The sequence below is a fragment of the Palaemon carinicauda genome, chromosome 3, assembly GCF_036898095.1.
Source record: "Palaemon carinicauda isolate YSFRI2023 chromosome 3, ASM3689809v2, whole genome shotgun sequence".
Classification (NCBI taxonomy): Eukaryota; Metazoa; Arthropoda; class Malacostraca; order Decapoda; family Palaemonidae; genus Palaemon; species Palaemon carinicauda.
The window spans coordinates 170,570,109-170,595,718 of record NC_090727.1 but is presented as its reverse complement, the minus strand read 5'-3'; the positions used below and the strand labels follow the sequence as shown (position 1 = coordinate 170,595,718).

Sequence of the window (25,610 nt, the reverse complement as noted above, 5' to 3'; positions counted from 1 at the left end):
CTGACATTTCCTCTCTGATAGAGCTTACCCTACTCTCGTTTGAAAATTTCTGTGAAATAAATGATTTAATGAACAATGATAACTCTCCTTGTAATCCCAAATTATGAATGGTTTCAAGTATACCATATCTGCATGCAGTGTCATATGTCTTTTCAAGGTCAAATAAGACTGTTACATGGTGCTGTTTGGAAGCAAAGGCTTCACAAATAGAGAACTCAAGTCGTATCAACACATTTTTCTAAGGCCATACTGGACAGGAGATAAAATATCCTTCTTTTCCAAATAATAAAAATCAGTCTTGTATTGACCATCTTCTCCATGATCTTACATAGGCAAGATATCAATGCAATTGGTCGATAGTTTACAGCTTAAGACTTGTCCTTACCGGGTTTTAAAAAGGCTAAAATAATGCCTGGTTCCCAAACACTTGGATAACTATGCCCATGCCATATTCTGTTAATAATGCTTAAAATAAATAATTCTGTATTAACAGGTACATGTTTATTCATTGATATGGAATTCCATCGGGTCCAGGAGCTGTATCATTACAAGTAAAGAGTGCAGAATCAAATACTCTTTCAGTAAAAGGAAGATGAAAAAGCAGTGTCTTTTGCCAGGGAAGATGAAAAAGCAGTTTCTTTTGCCAAGGAAGATAAAAAACCAATGTGTCTTTCTCTTCAGAAGAGGAAAAGCAGCGTACCTTTCTAGAAATAAGAAGTAAAAGAATCAAAGTCTCTTCCGGTAAAAGGAAGATGCAAAAGTAGCGTGTCTTCCGCAAAGGAAGATGAAAAAAGAAGCATATCTTTCGGCAAGGATAATGAAAACGCAACGTGCCTTTCTCCAAGGAAGAAGAAAAAGCATCTTGTCTTTCTCTAAGGAAGAGAATAAAAGCAGTGTATCTCTCTCCAAAGAAGATGAAAAAGCAGTGTGTCTTTAGGCCGGGAAGATGAAAAAGTAGTCTTTCGTTAGGGAAGATGAAAAAAAGCAGCGTGCTTTTTGCCAAGGAATATGAAAAAGCAGTGTCTTTCGCCAGGTAAGATGAAAAAACAGTGTCTTTCGCCAAAGAAGATAAAAAACCAATGTGTCTTTCTCCTAGGACGACGAAAAGCAGCGTGCCTTTCTACAAATAAGAAGTAAAAAAATCAAATTCTCTTTCAGTAAGAGGAAGAGGCAAAAGAAGCATGTCTTCCGCAAAGGAAAATAAAAAAAAGCAGTGTATCTTTCGCCAAGGAAGATGAAAACGCAGCGTGTCTTTCTCCAAGGAAGAAAAAAAAGCATCGTGTATTTCTCTAAGGAAGAGAATAAAAGCAGTGTATCTCTCTCCAAGGGAGATGAAAAAGCAGCGTGTCTCTTGCCAGGGAAATTGGAAAAGCAGTCTTTCGTCAGGGAAGACGAAAAAGCAGCGTTTTTTTTTTTTGCCAAGGAATATGAAAAAGCAGTGTCTTTCACTAAGAAAGATGAAAAAGCAGTGAGTCTTTCACCAAGGAAATGGAAAAGCAGTGTATTTTGCCAAGTGTGATAAGATAACTGTCTTTCTCCAAGGACGAGCTAAAGTCGAGTGCCTTTCTACAAATAATTAAAAGTAGTGTCTTTCACCAAGGAAAATGAAAATGCAGCGTGTCTTTCACCAAGGAAGATGAAAGGAAGAAGAAAAGCAGTGTCTTTCGCTAAGGAAGATGAATAAGCAGCGAGTCTTTCGCCAAAAAAAAAAAAAGCAGTGTATTTTGCCAAGGAAGATAAAAAAAACCAATGCCTTTCTCTAAGAAGAGGAAAAGCATCGTGACTTTCTACAAATAAGAAGTAAAAGAAGATTTTCGCCAAGGAAAGAGAAAAAGCAGTGTGTCTTTCTCCAAGGAAGAGGAGAAAGCAGCATATATTTCCCAAGGAAGAGGAAAAAGCAGCATCTCTTTCTCCAAGGAAGAGGAAAGAGCATCTAGTATTTCTCTAACAAAGAGGAGAAAGCAGCGTGTCTTTTTCCAAGAGAAGAAAGCATCTTTTCTTTCTCCAAGGAAGAGGAAAAAAGCAGCATATATTTGGCAAGGAAGAGGAAAAAGCATGTTGTCTTTCTCCAAGAAAGAGAAAAAAGCAGCGAGTCTTCCACCATTGAAGATAACAAAAATATATAATCAGTATAAAACAACGTATCTTGTACGAACAAGAGCACGGAGAGTACATACATCGATAGAATACAATATAGCCTACATCCAACAACTTAATCCATATGTAAACGAATTACTTTCTTATACGAGAAAGTCTATTGTTAGGCAAAATAACGCATTTCCCTCTGATATCTGATTGATCGCAAGTTATCTGGTGTCACAACTACCAAGATCAAGTCCCTTAGATGATGATCTAAATTATAATCATATTATAAAGGAAGGATAAATCACCTCTTTAAGATATTTTTTTTTTTTTAGATATAACGGTAAATATTCAATTATATTAAAATCTTCATCATCATCATCTCCTACCCCTATTGACGCAAAGGGTCTCGGTTAGATTTCGCCAGTCGTCTCTATCTTGAGCTTTTAATTATATAATAATACAAGTAAAGTCAGAAGATTGAAGATAAGGAGTGTAAAGTACAGTATCACACAAACAAATAGACTACTACGACTGTATCCACGCAACTGAAAGATGACTAATACCCTATAAGTTACTCTGATGGAGAATTTAATTATCTCTTGAATAATTCCTCTGATGCTCTTTGGTATCCGATGTCTGGCACTCCTCAGGTCTTATCTATATATTCGTCTAATCATATAATCAATGTAGTTTTTATATATACATATTGATTTTTATACATCCAAACCAACCACCTTTCTGATTATTCATTAATCATTTTATCTCTGAGTTGAAAGCATGAGTAAATAAAAACATTTGCATTGAACAATAAAATTCATGCCTATGTGCATGTTTGTTGCTTATTCAGCCTTATTAAGAGTGAATTTTTTTACTGATTTTCCATGTCGCGTTATCAAGGTATGTTTGAAGTTAAAATTACCTGATTACAGTCATAATGCATCTGTTTGATAAATACCACCAGCGATTACAACATATGCACACACACACGTACATATATATATATATATATATATATATATATATATATATATATATATATATATATATATATGTATATATATATAGACACTGTGTGTGTTATTGTAAGCTCGATCTCAAAGGATGAACAATTATTGAAATTAAATAAGTTTCAATGATAACAAAGGCTAATATGAAGAACTTTATAAATGCGCAACTCTATCTAACGATCACTTTGCGTCCATCAAATCCCAGAATAGAAAAAAAAAATCACAACAGCACATAAGTAAGACTTACCTTTTATTTTAGAAGAAAATAAAAACTAATTTATAATATCGATGTTTCGCCAGATCTCACACGATTTTTAATCCTCACAAATACGTAACCAAATGAAAAAAAAACTTCTTAAATAGCTTCGTGACGCGAGCATATAAACATTTAATTACACCACCTTACCGAGTGATACATCAATCAAAGTTAATCCTCGAGACACCGTGATGTACTCACATGCGAAGCTCAACGCAAGTCCGTGTCACAACGGAAGACGCTCCACTCTAGGTTTTTGCTCCGACTACACTGTCGAAAGGATGCTTCGACGTCCCAGTGACATCACGGGAGACACAAGAGGGGCGAATGAGATGCGGTAAAAAAAAAACGAGGCCGAACTTCCAGACAGGTCTTGCGAACACACAAATCCATCGACAACTCTTCCCGAATGGGCAGCTCTGTCAGACAGTTATCCGTTTATTTACGGGGCCCAGGTCATGCTGGGAAATAAGCTAGGTGCCGATGAAGCTTAGGTCTTCAAGGGCGATGTCTTCATCACCCCCTCCCCTCCCCCTCAAAAAAAAAAAAAAAAAAAAAAAAAACACACACACACACACACAAGGTAAAACTAATAAATCGCATAACATATGAGGAAAATATATTTGATGATAGTCATTTTTTTCTCACGTCAAGGCTATGCTGCACTATGTGAAAGGGATTCTCTCTCTCTCTCTCTCTCTCTCTCTCTCTCTCTCTCTCTCTCTCTCTCTCTCTCTCTCTCTCTCAAAGTTTTTTGTTTTTTCGGTCCACACTGCTACGTCGCAGGTTTTCTGGTAAGGCGAGAAATTTCAGAAACTGCCCGAAGCATTATTTTACGAACTGCGCCATTCTTGAAGAGAAACCGTCGCCCTAGACGCCTTTGTAAATATCCCCTCCCCATCAATTACCCATAATCATCTTCATAGGGTCTGACATAAGTCTTTTGATAGTTTATAGTTTTCTAGTTTATATATGAAATATCTCTTTTAATGTCGCTATTGTTTCTAAAATATTTCATTTTAATTATTCATTACTTCACATATCGTTTATTTATTTCCTTATTTCCTTTCCTCACTATTTTTCCCTGTTGCAGCCCTTGGGTTTATAGCATCTTGCTTTTCCAACTAGGGTTAGTGGCTTGGCTAGTAATATTAATATTAACAATACTGTTTATCTGCAACATTACCCATAAAAAATAATTCTTTTAAAAAGACATAATGCTTTAAGTTTATCACTATAATAGATCCACTCTATTTCCTGACACTAGAATTTTAATAAGCGAGAAGATTAAAGTACCAGAAATAAAAACCTAGGCCAAAGAGATGACGTATCGAAAGCCCTTTTAAAAGCATTCACCTTCAACTTCTCCATCTACTGAGTTATGATTGTAGCGGGGTTTACACGGTCGAACCGTTCGTCGAACGCAGTTCGACAGACAAGTGTTTGTAGTGATGTTCGAACTTGTAAACGGGGTATTTGGTTGTCGAACTCATTCGTCGAACGGTTCGAAGGAAGTTAGACCTAGCCTGACTTTTGTGGGCGGGGCTTCATTGTCCATAAACCTTGTGCGTATGTGACTGATTCCACCTCTTTGAACCCTTTGACAAGCAGGTTCGACAACCCGGTTGGGCGAGCAGCTCGACCATGTAAACCCCGCTTAAGAGTAAATTCCAATCGGGAGGCACCAGGAATTGCGTTCTACTTACGCACTTACAAAACGTGGATGAACTTCGATACGCAATAATTATGGGTTTCGTTAATGTCGACACACCTCAGTCGTCGAGCGAGCGAAGGGCAGACTTAACCAACCACTCATATGGAAGGGAAGTGCAGATGGATCCGAGTAAATGAAAGCTGGGCATATGCATATGTCAAGGTTCTTTTGGCACACAAATCACCCACCATCCTTTTTAGTCCTGGATTACCTTTATTATTAAATATACTTAGGAAAAAGAGGATCGAACGCTGGAGCAACTTACCTGACCTAACCTAACCAACTTCCTTGTATTGTAAAACAAAAAGTTATTGGACAATCATCCGTGAAATTTAAAAATCTTGGGGGCTTGATGCGAGCGCAAAGGTCAAAATTAGGCACAAATCCGATGAATTATTATGTATAACATGCAAACCTAACGGGGAAACCGAAGGGAATAGGTCCCTAATTCCAATAATCTATCTCGTTTATAGGTGATAGAAAAAAGTCTGCAAATATAAAGCATTGTCATACATGTGCGTATATGGATATGTATATAAAACCACAATTTTAATGGCAAATTCTCCGTTAAATATACGGTTCTCAGTCGTATTTTAGTAAAATACAGACGACCGTAATTTTACCTTACCTTTTTATTATCTTTTACGAGTTCGTGACCATAATATCACTCCTTTACGTCGATATATCAGTTTTTAAAAAGGTAATAATCCTGGAATAAATGTTGCCAGGCATTTATCGCCTTTTTAATGCAAATTTTTAAGTGTATGGCGTAGGACAATCCCGTGGCCAGAGTTAATAAATGGGTAAATGTTAATACCCATATGCTGTATTGCTTTTATTCTGCTTTTAATATTTCAATATCTTTTTAGATCTTTCTCAGACAAAATAAATATACATCTATATAAAATATTATGATCAAAATCAAACCAAAATTGTCGTGAAACTTGGGCTTACAGCATCCAGCTTTTCCAACTAGAGTTGTAGCTTAGCAAGTAATAATAATAATAATAATAATAATAATAATAATAATAATAATAATAATAATAATAGTGATAGTATATGTGGTACTTAAAATAAGAAAATTATAAGAGAAAGAAGAAACATAACAAACACGTACATAAAAGTAAGATCAACTAAATAAACAGAATGTTGCAGTGAGTGAGCTCTTGGTTTCGTCAAGCCACTACCTGTTTATGACGATGAAAACTGCGTCACTATATACTGTAGTACATTCCTTGCGCAACAATATTAGCTCTTTATATTTCTAGTCTTAATGTTTACCCATTCTTTGAATCTTATTTTCTATCAGAATAAAATTCATTTTTTATCTCAATATGCGATTCTTGTTTTTTGTATTTATCACATTTTTATTTATGTAAAGGCCAATAGATATACTGTAAATAGAAAGTAATGGAGGATAGAAAACTTAAATAAAGTTTTTTCCCAATTATGATAATTTCGGTTTTCAATCACTTGGTTCAAGTTAAAAAAACCTACTTCTACTCCAAAGCTTGGTTATTAAAAAAAAAAAAAAAAAAAAAAAAAAAAAAGTTCTGTGATTGCACGGGCGAGTTTTCTTTCGTCTACCAACCTTTGAAATAGTCTTTTCCTTATGTTTTCCCGACACTTAAGAAAAAAAAAAGAAGTTTATTCCTTCCTTCGGTTTTGATCGCATTCTCCTTTCATTCTTAATTCTCTTCTTCCCTTCGAGTTTGGTCTGCTTAAGAGCATACGGCTACCCATCCCTTTGGTCTTTGAAATATTACTTATCAAGAAAACCTTCTTTGTTTAATTTATTTGTAACAAAATGTCTCTAGTTTAAATAAAAATTTCTTTTGTTACCAAAATTATGCTATACTGACAAAAAAAAAAAAAAAATCTTATGAATATTTCATATCTTTTTTTCCAAAATTTCAGTGAAAAAAAAAAAAAACCATTCTTCGCTTACCGACAAAATACCTCAATTATCATTTAAAACCTTTTATTTACACAATCGTTTTGCTTCCAAAATATGTGGTTTGTAGCCGAATCTCGCAGTGGCTAAAACAGAATTGATTTGTTAATGAAATATCTTTGGTTAGAACAAATTATGTTTGAGAGTAAAGTACCTCATTTACTTACGTAATCTCTCATTTGTATACTTATATCGCTTACAAATACCTCATTTGTTACCACATCCTTTTAAGAAAATTATTTTTGAAACGAATAGTCTTGTATTTACTGCTGAATATTGGCTATAAATAAAGAGTAAAGCACACATTATTTGGCCTCTCTTGAAGATCGCGGTTATGCAGATTCGAAAGTGAAATCCTTGGCTTTTAAATACCTCAAAGAAAAGGGGGAAGACAGTCCTTTTCGTATATATATATATATATATATATATATATATATATATATATATATATATATATATATATATATATATATATATATATATATATATATATCTACAGAACCACCTAACAAGAAAGCAGTTGGTAGGATAATACGAAGCTCTCTCTCTCTCTCTCTCTCTCTCTCTCTCTCTCTCTCTCTCTCTCTCTCTCTCTCTCTCTCTCTCTCTCCTTGTAAATAATCTATGATTAATATAGCTAGTTATTTCTTGTTTGTCAAACAAACTGTCAATGAAGCTTGGGACCACGAACATTGACATGCAAATTACCTCTCGAGAACTTAACCGCACGTTGACCGACCCACATCGAGGGAGAGAGAGAGAGAGAGAGAGAGAGAGAGAGAGAGAGAGAGAGAGAGAGATCTTTTTTTATGTCACTTCATACTCTACGCCCTTGAGTTCATGGGACGCTTACTCTCCAGCATCCAAGTTTCGAGAGCTAACAGCATCTCTTCTACCAAATCATAAAAAGGTCGGCGTCGAAATTTCTTTTAATCAAGGACGAAAGTTCAGTGGCTTCTCAGCTTATCACATAATTCAGTATAACCTGGCGAAGATAAGAGAGATAATATGTTTCTTATATAATTAGTTTTTCTGTTTCGTTTTTTTTTTTTTTTTTTTGGTGAAATTCATTATGAATTCTTGATAAAGGCTACTGTGTAATGCTTAATATTGTAGGTGGATGGAATCTAACCGAATTGGAACAACACAGTGGGTTTCAATTAAGTTTTGAATTGAAAATCTGAAAATAGTAAATTAGAAAAGAGTTGCTTGAAAATGGCACACCCCACCAACGGCGCATCGAGATCCGACAAGAATTGTCAATGAAAATTATTGCAAATTATATAATATATATATATATATATATATATATATATATATATATGTGTGTGTGTGTGTGTGTGTGTGTATACGCACACACACATATATATATACATATATATATATATATATATGTATACACACACACACATATATATATATATATATATATATATATAAATATATATATATATATATATATATATATATATATATATATATATATATATATATATAGTGTATGGTTATGTGTTCGTAATCATGATGCAAAATTCTTTACAAATTTCATTGAATAATTCAATGTAAACTAAATGGCAAGCCGATTAAGAATGAATTGAAGCAATGTAGGTTTAATTAGCACCTGTAAACACAAAACTTCATAATTGTCTTCTGGCAATAACCCAATTTAAAGGAAGTGTGACTTATGGAGTAGTACAAATGCAAAGACTGGATATTGTGAGAGTATGAATGAGCAAGAAATAAACCGGAATGTTTAAATTAAAAATCTATTGCCCGATGAACGTGAATAAATACATATGAAAAACAATCGGTATTATACTTGGCAAACCTATCCTCTCGAACATGAACTCCAAGAAAAGATTACCATTCTTCTGTTTTAGTAGGGTTGTATTATCCGTCAATAATAGTAAATTATATTTGCGATACTGGAAAATGTAGATTTTGTCTTGGTTTCCAGTATAAATCGGATAATATTTGATGGAATTATAGTAAAAAATCTAGTCTGACCTTTTAGGTCACTTTGACCTTGATCTTCATTACCTATGAGGTCCATGCATCTCCTGAAAATTTCAAGTAGATCAGTCAATTAGTTTTTCTCTAAAGTTAAAAAGAAAGAAACAAACAGACAAAGAAATCTGACAAAAACAGTACCTCTAGCCCACCTCGGTGGAGACGGGGTAATAAACATAAGTAGTGTGGCGAGGGCATCGTAAATAGTAGAAACTTGTAAATGGTGGACCCAGGGCTACTGCATAAATGACTTTGCATCCCTAAGGGTAAATGAAGCGGGATATCTGTCATTAACGAAAGGTCAACGTTTTGTGTGCTCTTATTTAGTGACGCATTGGATGATGTTCTTTCATAAAAAACAAAATTATTATTATTATTATTATCATCATTATTATTATTAGCTAAGCTACTACCCTAATTGGAAAAGAAAGAGGCTATAAGCCCAACAGGGAAAAATAGCCCAGTGAGGAAAGGAAATAAGGAAATAAATGATCTGAGAAATAATGAAAAATTAAAATAACATATTTTAAAAACCATAACAACATCAAAACACATATTTCATATATATACTATAAAAAAAAGACACCGTTAAATAAGTTCTTACGTATAAATTCCGGCATGTGTAGATGCTGCATATGACTAAGGAGTTTGAAAAGGAGAAGATAGATTATTTCAAATTGTTATTATTATTACAAGCCACGTTACAACCCTAAATGGAAAAGAAGAACGCTACAAGCAAAATGACTCCAACATGGAAAGCAGCACAGTGTGGATAGGATATAGAGAAGTAACGAATAAACTATGAAAGTGAAATAGTAAATAGATATACAATATATATAAAAGTTAATAACAACATTGATATATAATTCATTTATAACCTTTTAAACGAGACTTCTGTTAATATGTTCAGCAGAAAAACATTTGCTACCAGTTTGAAATTCTGAAGTTCCATCGATTCAACTACCTGATTAGGAAAATTATTCCACAATCTGGTCACAGTATTAGGCCTAATGATGAAAAAGGCAAGACTGATATAATTAACTGCATACCTATAACTACGTACTGTATAGGAATATCAAGATATACAGCATGGTCAGAATTATTAAAAACCTTATCCAACATTCATAAAGCAGTAACTGAATGATGTTGCCGGAGATTAATATACCAATCAGGGATAAGGAATTTAAAAGACCGCAAATTTTGTCCAACTAATTAAGGTGAGAGTCAGCATCTGTATACCAGACAGCAATACTATTCAATACATGGTAGAATGAAATAATTAAAAAAAAATCCACAGTATAGAGTGATCATAAAAAATCTTGAAATATTTTCTCAATATACTACCGTTTTGAGCAACTGAAGATGAAACAGACCGAAGGTAATTCTCATAAGTAAATTTACAACCAAGAATCCTACATAGAATTTCAAATGAATTGTATACAGATAAAACAAACATAATCAATGCATAATCTAGATGTTAAGGAGCTTGTTCATGACTTATTCAAAGATAATATTTTGAGTTTTGTTAGGGCTCAGCTTCCTCTTCTATGACTGGCACCATGCACTAATATAGTTAGATCTCTACTGAGTGATTCAGCAAGCATACATCCACATTCAGGAGATGGAGCTGATGAAAAGAAAGTAGTGTCATCTGTATATGTAACAAGTTGATTTTCAGGGCCAAACTGTCTATCATACGTATAATTATAATATGAAAAATAATGGGCCAAGAACATTCCCCTGAGGAACACCAGATATTACATTCCTATACTCACCATAGTGCCCATCAACAAATACTCTTTTTTATCCATTTCTTGAAAACTTAATAAGGATGCCAAGAAAAAAAAATCTACCAACTCACATTGTTTAAGTTTGAAGGAAGGACCTCCTAATTAACACGAGTAAAGGAAGCACTAAAATTAAGGCTAATCATACGAAATTCTTGTCCATAATCAAGGGATTTGCGTTCAGCATTGCAAACAGTAAATAAGGTACCTCATGCTCCAAGGCCATTGCGAAAGCCAAACTACAAGCTAGAGGACATATAATTACCTTTAGCATACCTATTAATCTTTTTTTTTTTTTTTTTTTTTTTTTTTTTTTTGCAAAAACACTTTCTAAATGTTTAGAAATATAGGAGTTGTGGCATTTGGCCGGTGATGAGATAAAGTTACCACAAATACATGTACCCCATGAAGGAGCCTTAGCAATTTTCCAACAAATGCAGAAATATCCACTTCTTACTAACTTGCAAATAATAACAGATAACTTAAGTGATAAGAAATCAGCTGTCTTTCCAAAAAAAAAAAATTAAAGGAAAAATGCCACTTGAGTTTACCCCTCCACAAGCAGAAAGGGTCAGTAAAACCGTTTTAATTTCACGAGACCGAAAAGCTACTCTATTTAGATTTTTAAACATATCTGACAATAGGGTTGCCTTTTTCCTTGGGCAATGAATGACAGAGCCATCTGGCCTGACTTATACCAAAAAGGGATGTTTTTCATGGTCAAATTGTATTCTTTATCAGTTGAGGTATAAACTATCTGAGCAACAGCTCTTAACTGATTACAGTTATTCCAAGTCAATTCTTATCTATTATTTTTCCATTTATAATAAGCCTCTTGTTTCTTCAAACAAGCATGTCTGCAATAATTGCTGAACTAGGGTTGTGGTGGCCTATGTGGTAACATCCCTGACTTGTGATCGCCCGACTGACGTTTGAGACTCGCTCAAACTCGTTAGTTCCTTTGGTCGCGGCAACCGCACCATCCTTGTGAGCTAAAGATGGGGGGGGGGGTTTGGGGGTGAAGGAGCCTATAGATCTATCTCCTGAGTCACCGGCAGCCATTGCCTGGCCTCCTTGGTCTTAGCTTGGCTGGAGAGGGAGCTTGGGTGCTGATCATACGTTATACGTTATGGTCAGTCTCTAGGGCATTTTCATGGCTGATTGGGCAATGTCACTTGTCTCAACCCATTTATAACATTACTACCAATTCAAACACATAATATAACTCAAAATTTCGTTTAAATATTCCTGATTATATACTGTATATATATATATATATATATATATATATATATATATATATATATATATATATATATATATATATCATATATCTTACAAGAGCATATGACATATTTGGGACAAGTTGCTCAGTCTTAATTACTAACGAAACTGAAGTATGATCAGACAGCCCAATTGGAGGACCAACCTTGCTTGTTATAACACCAGGAGAATCATCGTGCACTAGGTCCAAGCAATTACCAAACTTGTATGTAGCCTCACTTATGGTTTAGTCATACGCCTGTGTCAGATGCAAAATAAAAAGCTCTTAAGGCATGACAATCAGTAGGAGAAACAGAATTCCAGCACACCCTATGGTGAGCATTGAAATCAACAACAGGCATAAAAGCAGTCTTTCTTTCATCTTGTATCTTAGCCACAGGCTGGCATAAGTCTTTATATAGTTTAAATATGAAATATCTGTTTTAATGTTGTTACTCTTTTTAAAATATTTTTTAATTGTTCATTATTTCTCAGATCGTTTATTTATTTTCTTATTTCCTTTCCTCATCAGTGCTTATATCATCTGGCTTTTCCAACTAAGGTTGTAGCTTAGCTAGTAATAATAATAATAATTGACGATAGATCTGGTTTCCGATAGATGGAAAACAAATAAAAAAGGTATTGCTTGCGACAAATTTTTGCGTCCTGAATCTCATGACATCCACATTCATAGCAGAACTTACGAGAAACAGTTCTCATATACTGTATATTACCATCCCTCTTGCCTTAGGAATGTCATCCTATTTCAAAATTATTGGTTTCTTAAAATCTGGGATGAGCAGCTCAGCCAAAATACCTCTTTTAAGCCACCCTCTTTTCGGAATATAATAGAATATGTTAATGTTTGGAGGCAACTATAAGGTCTCTAATATTGCCATGTAGTTCACGAATATTGCAATATACTAGACGACACTGCTGCAGTCTAGGATGCACTGGTCCAGGAACTTGCTCACTATCTCTAGACAAAATGAGAATTGAAAACAATTAAAATCTTCCATCATACTTAAAAACAGACTCAACATTAATGATAACATATTCGATATGTACACGACTGCATAAATAGAAAATATTGATACAACCCATAAACCACATGACAAAATGTCTGATATAATTGGTTAACATGACAAAGTTGACACAATATGCAAGGCTTAGTACCTTTAAGAATAGACACTTCAAATTAAGGAAGGCAGATAACGATGATTTTAAAAATGAATACCATACATGAAGATGAAGGAACAGATATGGAAAATGCTGTCTCTTAACGAATCACATGCCCGTTTATATATATATATATATATATATATATATATATATATATATATATATATATATAAATATATATATACAGTATATATATATATATATATATATATATACAGTATATATATATATATATATATATATATATATAGGCCTATATATATATAATAACAGAAATCTTTTAGAATAGTGTGCAGAGTGTACCCTCAAGAAAGAGAACTCTAATCCGAGACAGTGGAAGACCATAGCGCAGAGGCTATGTTACTATCCAAGACTATAGACCACTGGTTTGATTTCAGTGTTTTCTGGAAGAGTGGCTTACCGTAGGTAAAAAAAAGAAAAAAAATCAATTCTGCCCATGCCAAGTGAACAGTGGGTACATAACAATTACACAAATTAACTTATTGAGTGAGGAAGAATGATGTTTTTTACATTTTGTTGTCAGGTTTATGATGAAAGAAGAATGTGTAAGGAATAGGGCAGATTATTCTGTGTATGTGTAGGCAAAGAGGGATCCAGGACTCAAAGTGTTATTTACCTCTCTCTCTCTCTCTCTCTCTCTCTCTCTCTCTCTCTCTCTCTCTCTCTCTCTCTCTCTCTCTAACTTAGATTATGTACAATCGAGAGAACACGTGTGCATTTGCATCAACTCATAATACTTGACAAAATAAAAAAAAATGTATTTTGGAAAATGAACATCAATGCCATCTCAATTTACATCTTAAAAGGATATAATGATGTTCGCCTAAAAACTCGTCCGAGTTTATCCAACTTTGGGAGGAGACATTTGTTTGCTTGTAGATGAGAGAGAGAGAGAGAGAGAGAGAGAGAGAGAGAGAGAGAGAGAGAGAGAGAGAGAGAGAGAGAGAGAGAGAGAGATGTCCCGAAAATGGGCTTAGTAGGTGACTGCAAAAAAACCAGTGTTAAGTGTCAAGGTGAGATAAAAAAAAATGATAGAAATGGTGAAATATTGAAAAACGTAGTATAGCGAGGAAATGGTGGAGCTAGGAAGTTGAATAAAAATACTTTAATCCTGCAACAAGATAGAAATAGTGAACGAGGTAAGCAAGAATGTAACAAGTGGCAATAAGGAATAAAGTAATGGAAACCCAGAGGAAAAGGTTAACAAGCAACGGGATCCTAAACTCGTTCAAAGAGAATGCAGTCATGCTCATAGCGTAAGCACAGGTAAACATAAAGTGTTGCCAAATGAGGGCGCTAGAAGAGAGGCAGCCATGAATGGTTCGAGGGAACTGAAAGGAATATAATTTGGAGGTCATTGAGAATGCATGAGACGGTTGGTAAGCTGTTTTGAGCATTTGCATGTTTGTTATGATAAAAGTTAACTGTTTGAATACAGAAAAGGCTAAGTTATTGATAGTGTTTCTTTATATATATACAGTTTTTAAATTTTAGGCGAATTTTATTGTCAATTCACTTTTCAGAAACACATTCGGTCTCTTTCTTCTTCAACTGTACAGAAAATGTCTTATTGAGAGTCTAAGATTTTCGCTGATCAATCTATTTTGAAGAAATGTTTTAATTCTTTCATTCTACCTTGTTTCAAGTATTGTTCGCCTGTCTGGTTTTCAGCTTCTAACTCTCATCTCAATTTGTTGGATAAAAATTTGCGGTCTATTAAATTTCTTATCCCAGATTTTAATCAGGTATAGAATTTTCTTTTATAATTTTGACCATCCTTTGCCATCAGATCTTCCCAGACTCAACCATACTGTACGTAGTACTATAGGCATGCAGTTAATTCTAATAGTCAGGCCTTCTCCGTCATGAGGCTCAATACCACACAGTATTCTAGAAGCTTTATTCCAGCTGTGACCAGATTGTAGAAGGATCTTCCTAATCAGGCAGTTGAATCGGTGGAACCTCAGAAGTTGAAACTTGCAGCAAATGTTCTTATGTTAAATAAGTTGATATAAGTCTCTCTTCAGAGTTTATATACGACAGATCTATGTTAATGCTGTTACTGATCAAGATATTTTAAATCTTTTATCCATTAATTCTCATATAGCTTATTTATTGGGCTATTTTTCCAGTTGGAGCCCTTTGGCTTATAGCATCCTGATTTTCCATCTAGGGTTATAGCTTAGCTAGCAATAATAATAATAATAATAATAATAATAATAATAATAATAATAATAATAATAATAATAATAATGGTGTATAAGTTGATTTTAGACAGGGGCGTATTTTGTGTCCATGACTAATATTATTCTAAAAGTCATAGAAAAAAAAAGTTCCTGAAAAAATAAGGAAAGGGCGTGGTAAACATGCAAAACACTTGCGAAATAAATAAAACGAACATGAGGGAGAGGGAACTGACTGATATTTGCAATGCTATTATTACATCAAAGGGGGCTAATGAAAAGATGTTCGCTGAACAGTCTAAAAATAAATGTATGAGAAAACCGGAGTGGCATTTCAGCAGAAGTATGATTATTATCATAAACGGAAGCCAATAGATCAAACAATGATGGTTATTGCAGATTGTAGAGGAATTGAATTGATTGACCTGTATAGGTATTTTAGATTAACCTCGATTTGTGGTTGTGAGAGGAAAGACAACGCCATTCTTAAGAGCCAACTTCTCCTTTATGGGAATATAGAGTTCAAGGTTCAGGTGAAAAGTGTTTATGGAGATAGAGTGTATGAAAGAATCATTGAGCCAACTTCTCCTTTAAGGGAGTAAAGCGTACAAGGTTTAGGTGAAAAGTGCTTACGGAAATAAAGTTGTAATGAATGGAAGAAATGCTGAGCTAACTTCTCCTGTATGGGAGTAAAGCCTGAAAAGTGTTTACGGAGGTAAAGTTGTAATGCATGAAAGAATCATTGAGCCAACTTCTCCTTTATGGAAGCAAAGCATACAAGGTTCAGGTGAAAAGTGTTTACGGAGGTAAAGTGTATGAAAGAATCATTGAGCCAACTCCTCCTTTAAGGGAGTAAAGCATACATGGTTCAGGTGAAAAGTGTTTACGGAAATGAAGTTGGAATGTTTGAAAGAATTATTGAGCAAACTTCTCCTTTATGGAAGCAAAGTATGAGTAATTACAGAATGAAACTTGGAAGGTGTTGGGAGGAACTGTTTGCATAGAAATTGTGTGTAACAAGTATTTAAGAGATGAAAATGTAAAGATATGAAATGGAAGTGGTAAAACAGTTAGTATGGGTGGAAAAATCGATCGAGTTCAGAAAGACAGCTTTTTACGTTGTAAAGGCAGGTACCTTTTAAGAAATAGGATTAATGTCTTCATGTCTTCGTACAAGACTAATGGCAAAATCTTCATATTATTTTCCTCTATTTGTTACCAAAATCTTCAAATATTTATGTTTGGTAGTATTATCAAGGTTTCTTTATGATTATTCTCATCTTACTATCACAGCTCTTGATGTTTACACAAAATAATATAAGATCAAATCGCAACAAAGAATATCACAGCAATTTTTTGGACTCTCCCGATCCCATTTTCAAAAAGAGATTCGTAAACTATGATTAATTACCCTTCCAATATAACATTTCTCAAAGTCTGATTACTTTGTTGACTTTCATTTCAAGTCTCTACACTGGATGACGTTTCCCAGATAAACCTATCAAGTTAAACACTGCCGTTTGCGTAAAAGAAATAACATCTTTTGATATGATTAGATAAACATGTAAGATCTAAGAGGCCGGTGTAAACTCTCTCTCTCTCTCTCTCTCTCTCTCTCTCTCTCTCTCTCTCTCTCTCTCTCTCTCTCTCTCTCTCTCTTTAATATATATATATGTATGTATATATATATATACATATATATATACTACATGTAATATATATATATATATATATATATATATATATATATATATATGTATATATATATATATATACACATATATATATAAATATATATATATATATATATATATATATATATATATATATATATAGAGAGAGAGAGAGAGAGAGAGAGAGAGAGAGAGAGAGAGAGAGAGAGAGAGAGAGAGAGAGAGAGTATGGGTCTGGCTACGGATAATGCAATGCTCAAATATGTTGGATTCAAGTTCGTATTTGTGCATAAATGATTTAAGCAAATTGCTTGTTAAGGAAGGAGTCATTAACTAACCTAACCTGACGTACAGTGACAGTAATCGTCATTTATGAAGAATGCCGTATTGATTGTAGCGAGTGCAAGTACTATGAACCTCAAAAGCTTTTATAAATATTCATTTATTATCAAAAGTCGTATATTTACTTCCTGAAAATTTTTATTTTCAATATGGATTAACTTTATTGCTTTAATGCTAAGGCTATATAAACTCTCACATGACCAACTAATCACTTTCTAGTTTCTCTTAATATTCTCATACTCAACTGTTCACTCATTATCACTTCATATTCTCATACTCAACTTTTTCATTCATTATCCTTCATATTCTGACACTCAACTTTTTCTTTCTTTACTGTATCACTTCATATTCTCATACTCAATTTTTTCATTCATTACTGTATCACTTCATTTTCTCATACTCAACTTTTTCATTCATTATCAATTCATATTCTCATACTCAACTTTTTCATTTATGACCGTATCACTTCATAATCTTATACACAACATTTTCATTCATTAATGTATCACTTCATATTCTCATACTCAACTTTTTCATACATTAATTTATCACTTCATTTTCTAATACTCAACATTTTCATTCATTATCCTTCATATTCTCATACTCAACTTTTTCATTCATTATCGCTTCATATTCTCATACTCAACTCTTTCATTCAGTACTATATCACTTCATATTTTCATACTCAACTTTTTCATTCATTACCACATCATATTCTCCTACTCAACTTTTTCATTGATTACTGTATCACTTCATATTCTCACACTCAACTTTTTATTCCATTACTGTATCACTTCATATTCTCATACTCAACTTTTTTATTCATTATCCTTCAAATTCTCATACTCAACTTTTTCATTCATTATTGTATCACTTCATATTCTCATACTCAACTTTTTTATTCATTATCCTTCATATTCTCATACTCAACTTTTTCATTCATTATTGTATCACTTCATATTCTCATGCTTAACTTTTTCATTCATTATCACTTCATATTCTCATACTCAACTTTTTCATTCATTACTATATCACTTCTTATTCGCATACATAACTTTTTCATTCATTATCACTTAATATTCTCATACTCAACTTTTCATTCATTACTATATCACTTCATATTTTCATACTTAACCTTTTTATTCATTATCACTTCATATTTTCATACTCAACTTTTTCATTCTTTACTGTATCACTTCATATTCTCATACTCAACTTTTTCATTCATCACTGTATCACTTCATATTCTCCTACTCAACTTTTTCATTCATTACTGTATCACTTCATAATCTCACACTCAACTATTTCATTCCTTATTGTATCACTTCATATTCTCATACTCAACTTTTTTTTTTTCATTTATTATCACTTCATACTGTCACACTCAAATTTTTCATTCATTACTGTATCACTACAAATTCTCATAATCAACTTTTTCATTCATTACTGTTTCACTTCATATTCTCATGCTCAACTTTTTCATTTATTACTGCATCACTTCATAATCTCACACTCAACTATTTCATTCCTTATTGTATCACTTCATATTCTCTTCATCAACTTTTTCATTCATTACTGGATCACTCCATATTCTTATACTTAACTTTTTCATTCATTATCACTTCATACTCTCATACTCAACGTTTTCATTCATTACTGTATCACTTCATATTCTCATACTCAACTTTTCCTTTCCTTATCACTTCATATTCTCATACTCAAATTTTTCATTCATTACTGTATCACTTTATATTCTCATACTCAACTTTTTCATTTATTACTGCATCACTTCATATTCACATACTCAACTTTTTCATTCATTATCACCTCATATTTTCATACTTAACTTTTTCATTCATTACTTTATTACTTCATATTCTCACTCTCAACTATTTCATTCCTTATTGTATCACTTCATATACTCATACTCAACTTTTTCATTCATTACTGGATCACTTCATATTCTCATACTCAACTTTTTCATTCATTATCACCTCATACTCTCATACTCAACTTTTTCATTCATTGCTGTATCACTTCATATTCTCATATTCAACTTTTTCATGAATTACTGTATCACTTCATTTTCTTATACTCAACTTTTTCATTTATTATCTTATCACTTCATTTTCTCATACTCAACTTTTACATTCATTATCACTTCATATTCTCATCCATCTTCGTCTACTTAATCCTTTGACGATATGTTTGGCTCAATAATGAAGAAATTAGCAAATCAATTAGTGAATAAAAAAAGGAAGTTAATGCACTATTCATCAGTAAAATTATTAATGCAGCAGTGATTGATGAGTTGTTTTTTCTTTGGAGACGTCTCCTTTTCAGAGCAGATGGTTATACCCTTAAAATGTAACGACATGTATCCTCATTTACTTCATCATCATCTCCTCTTCCTACGCATATTGACGCAATGGGCCTCGGTTAGATTTCGCCACTCGTCTCTACCTTGAGCTTTTAATTCAATATTTCTTCTTTCATCATCTCCTACTTCACGCTTCATAATAAAAAAATTCGACGATGATTATCTCTCGCTTTCTAGCCATAATTAGTGTCTTGCATAGAATTGCAAAATAGTTTGCAATAATCTATTATTATTATTCTTATTATTATTATCATTATTATTACTTGCTAAGCTACAACCCTAGTTGGAAAAGCAGGATGCTATAAGCTCAGGGGCCCTAACAGGGAAAATAGCTCAGTGAGGAAAAGAAACAAGGAAAACTAAAATATTTTAAGAACAATAGTAACATTGAAATAAATATTTCCTATATAACCTAGCTGACAGTAAGTCACAGGTTCCAACTGCACACACTTTAATGGTTCTACTATATACGAAGTAATGAACAATTAAAATAATATAAGAACAGTAACAACATTAAAACAGATCTTTCATATATAAACTATAAAAAGACTTAATATTGTTCCACATATTTGTTCCCCAACTTCCCTTTATCCTTCAGACACCTTTCGATACCTGAGCGCGTTTCTGACACGCTAAAGATAATTACGACATATCTCACAATTCACTTAGCGGAACCAGAACCCACACATTTTCCAGATCACACACACATACGTACACACAAACGTACACCAGTGCAGTTTATAGACTGTATATTCTTTTTTATTGATTTCTTTTTTTTTAACATCTCAACCCAAACTCCTGATATCCTCGGCGCTAGAACAACTCCGTTTAGAGTCTGCGGATATATTTAACCCGACCCATTTATGAATGTCTTCTGAAGGTTGCCTCCACTAGCAGAGAACTCGTTCCCTTTCTCTTCAATTCTTTTTGATAGCATTCTTACGACCAGTAAGGCTCACTTCCGTATTAGTTACAACCATCATAAACACTAAAATAAGGCAGACGTATATGGTCATCCTAACCAGCCATCTTTGAAAAGTGTAAATAGCTATTGTGGGCACGTGGCAAAATGATACAGCCCTTGGCTCCATGCTCGGTGGCAGTCCCGTGGATAATGCCTAGTGCAGTCAACTATCAATGAGTACAAGTTTCTCCTGAAGTCCAGATAAAGGATGTGGGACTAGCAATCTGACTCCTAAAAACCGGATGAAGTAAGTACCCTGCAGGCAATAAAAAGTATATTCCCTTCAATATAGAGCTAAAAGATGCCCAAATATTTTATTTCCCAGGACATGAAAGGAACAAAGAAAACAGAGTGGGTATTTAGGACTAGTCAGATGGATGAATACCGAGAGAAACGGATACTGTCGACACATTTAACATGCATAGGGGCGTTGGTCTAGCAACTCCACCTTATAAATACTTTTTGAAGACCGAAAGGTGAAGCTAGTTTGGTACATTCGATTCTGGAAACGCGAGCGTGGTGTATATATATATATATATATATATATATATATATATATATATATACACATATACATATATATATATATATATATATATATATATATATGTGTGTGTGTGTGTGTGTGTGTGGATAAAATTTGGCAAATATAATGAGATTATGAAAAGTAAAATGCCACTTTCTCTAAAAAGAAAAGTATTCAATAGAATGGTCCTCCCATTATTAACTTATGAAACAGAGACATGAAGCCTTACTAAAGCCTTAGAATACAAGCTAGTTATAACTCAAAGAGCTAATGAAAGAACAATTATGGGTATAACGCTAAGAGACAGAAAAAGAGTATACTAAAGTAGAGGATATTCTACAAACTTGTAGGAAAAAGATAAGTACATGGGCCGGACACATAATGAAAATGATAGACGATAGATGGACATTAAGAATAGCAGAACTGGTTCCTCGAGATCGCAAAAGAAACAGGAATAGGAAAAGAAGACGATGGATCGAAGATCTAAGGAAAGTTGCAGGCGTGGACTGACACAGAGCAACCATAACAGACGCAAGTGGAAGGACATCTCTGAGGCCTTTGTTCTGCAGCGGACTAGTAACGGCTGATTATATAAATACACACACATATATATATACATACATATATATATATATATATATATATATATATATATATTATATATATATTATATATATATCTATGTATATATATATATATATATATGTATGTATGTGTACTGTATGTATGTATGTGTATAATCCTTTTCTGGGTGGGGATACCTTAACGTGATGAAGGCGTTTGCATAACGCCATGATTAACAAAGCTGTACTAGTCAGAGCAACCATACTAGATTGGTTTGCTGTGAGCGATCAGGCAAAAGTCTCCACCATCACCAATACGCAGTGGCCAGCGTGGTAATAAAAATAACCAACCTCCAAACATGACTAACGACATAACTGAGACCATTGTATACACACACACATACATACATACACACACACACACACACACACACATATATATATATATATATATCAGCCATTGCTATTCCACTGAAGGACAAAGACCTCAGACATCTCCTTCCACACGTGTCTGTTTATAGTCTTTCTATGCCCGTATATATCTCTATTATCTTAGTTTTACTCACATTAATGTTCAGTCCTACATTTTTTCTTTCTGTCTTCAGATTTTCTATCATCTTTTCCTCTCATGATTTACAAGCAAAACTATGACATCTGCAAATCTCAAGTTGCTAAGGTATTCCTCATCAATATTGATTCCTACATTTCCCCAATCTAAATTCTTAAAAAGACTTCTAGGCAAGCTGTGAATAATTCAAGAGATGGCTGATTAATTGATTGATTGATTGATTAGGAGTTATCCCTGTCTAACTCCTTCGTCAATTGGGATTTTCTCACTATCTTTATGTGGTTTTAGCATTGCTATACTTCTTGCACAGATATCTTCAAGTGATCTAACATAAGATTTGTCTAATCATTGTCTTCGAAGGACTTTCATTACTGCTGAACTTTTGACAGAATCAAAAGCTTCCTTATTGTCTATAAAAGCCATCTACTGTATATAGTGATCTGTCATATTCTGTTAATTTTTCCATAAGTTGGTTAGTTATATGGAGATGGTCAGTTGTTGAATACTCACTTCTAAATCCTGCCTGCTCTTTGGGTTGATTAAAGTCTAACTGTCTTTCTATTAGGCCTAATATCATCTTTGCAAATATTTTATATAATGTATTATTAGTAAATAAAATGTATTACTGGGCTCCACAAGGCGCTAGAAGAATTGGAAGACCCAGACTTACATGACTGAGGACTATGACCCGCGAAGTAGGAGATGATGAATGGAGAAGTATTGAATTAAAAGCTCAAAATAGAGACGACTGGCGAAATCTAACCGAGGCTCTTTGCGTCAATAGGCGTAGGAGGAGATGATGATGATGATAATGATTTTCCCAGTCTTTTATGTTTTCCTTTTTGTGAATTAGTATAATGATACAGATTTTCAAAGCCGTAGGTATAGAGCATTATTTGACAAATTTTGTGTAACGTTCAGCCAGTTTTACTACTAAGAAATCTCATCCATCTATTATCAAATCAATTATTAGGCCATTTTCTCCGGCTGCTTTGCCTCTTTTCATACTTTTTAATGCTTTCTTTATTCTCCTACTGTTACGTTTCGTACAGGTTAATGTGTTACATTATTTCTATTAGGAAATTTATTTCTTATACCACTATTCTATACCATTGTTTAGAAATCCTCTGCAATTTTTATCACTCCATCTCTTTTGTTAGTAATATTGCTATTTTAATCCTTTAAAGCAAACATCTATTAGCACCCTGTTCAAAGTCTTATTTTCATCGTTTTGATGCTTCTTCCTTACTTTAATGTTTCCTCAATTTTGGTCTGATTGCATTGACGTATGTCTTCTGTTTTTATTTTGTTTATTGTTTTGAATAGTTCTACCAATTTTATTTAATCTCTCTTGGTTTTAACCTCACATCCAATCTTATCTTCATTAGGATTTCAGTATTTTCTGATAGTTTTCCTTGACAGAGTTTGGGATTTTTTTCCACTGATCTACCAATATCTTGTTCTTATTCCACTACCAACACATACACACACACACACACACACACACATATATATATATATATATATATATATATATATATATATATATGTGTGTGTGTGTGTGTGTGTGTCTGTGCGTGTGCGGCTTGAGTGGGTATATATATTTATGCATGTGAGCGTGTAAACACGAAAAACCTCATGAATAATTCTATGTTTTATCGAAATCGTGGGTAAAACATCTGGCAAATGTAATTACAAATACCGCAATTCCAGATGCAAAATTTATAAACGCAAATATCAAGGTGAAAACTCAATAACATCAAAATTCACGACATCCCCTCCAAAAATTCCAAGTTTCTTTTACCTTTTCGAGATTCCACCTCTGCGCAAAAAGGAAGCTAGGTGGCTATCTAACACACGACTTAAGCTACTCATTATAAACAAAAAAAGTTTAATAAATTACTTCAATGACTAACCTTTATCCATCTTTGCCGGGGGTAAAAGCCTCTCAACCCCGTCAGCAGGTCTACCGATCGAAATCACTGATGGAAAGTTACTGGGAGAGTAAAGTTCCTTAAAGTTTCTTTACCTTTTACTTATCTACTGGGCTCTTCAGACTTCGAACCCTCCCCCAAATGACAAAGATCAGAAGCAATTTTCAAATGAGTGGTTGTTCCCCACCATCATTTTATCTCTTCGCTCACGTGTTGGTTCTCCTTACGTGGCATCTGTTATAAGTGCAGTTTTATTGCAGTACGTTGCTCAAAGCAGGATTAGTCTATATTGAGCTGTAGTATAACAACGGTCCCACACTTGTTCACAATATGATATAGCTCAGTGTACTTGGCAAACAAGTGAATGGGTACACCTGCATCATATATGAACGAGGTCGCGTGTACGCACGAGTTTGTACATACTACATACGCACACACATACACACACATATATGTATATATATATATATATATATATATATATATATATATATATATATATATATATATATATATATATATATATATATATATATATATATATATATATATATATATATATATATGGTGTGCGTCTGTGTGTGTTAAAAACTACAGGGTAAATTTTTCTTGTGTGTTTTTTTTTTACAACCTTCGTGTGAATTTTACCCACATATACAGTACATGGTGTATGTGTGCATATATGTATGTATAACAGGAAAAGTACAGTGATGGAGACTTGACAGGTTTTATCTAGTTCTAGTCTACAGATAAGAGAAAGGATGATTTTGTATCACAATTATTCGTCTCTGGAACACGAAAATCAGCAAAATCGTTTCACATTATTATTATCCTTACCATTATCAATTGCTAAGTTACATCCCTAGTTGGAAAATCAAGATGCTATAAGCACAGGGGTTCCAACAGGGAAAATAGCCCAGTGAGGAAAGTAAACAAGAAAATTCTAAGTAACGATAACTGAACCAATAACTACAAATATCCGTGACTACGAAAATGTGGAATATTGAAGATTGCCAAGTGGACGAACGAGAAGAGAAATGGGATCTCAAGAAATATGTAAATAAAAGGTACCCGAGGTAGCGGATTTAGGTAAATGAAAGGCCAATGGTGTTCACCAAGCCAAGCGTCCTAAAAGAGAAGGCAAACCAGTATAAACAACAACATTGTGTTGTAAAGAATAAACTACAGTGGAGAAATG

The 25,610-nt window shown here is 33.6% G+C and overlaps 1 protein-coding gene across 3 annotated transcripts in view; it reads right to left on the bottom strand.

Annotated features, from left to right (window-relative positions):
• Positions 1 to 24,546, bottom strand: part of LOC137638768 (organic cation transporter protein-like) — a 55,453-nt gene extending 30,907 nt beyond the window's left edge. Inside the window, exon 1 of one of the 3 annotated variants that reach the window (XM_068371123.1) lies at positions 24,395 to 24,546. In XM_068371123.1, coding sequence (XP_068227224.1) covers positions 24,395 to 24,404 — 10 coding nt within the window. In that variant the 5' untranslated portion in view covers positions 24,405 to 24,546. Of the gene's footprint in view, positions 1 to 3,549; positions 3,616 to 9,056; positions 9,073 to 24,394 lie in introns of those variants that run through there. The other 2 variants (XM_068371122.1, XM_068371124.1) reach the window with 2 other exon arrangements.
• Between the last annotated feature and the right edge of the window lie 1,064 nt (positions 24,547 to 25,610).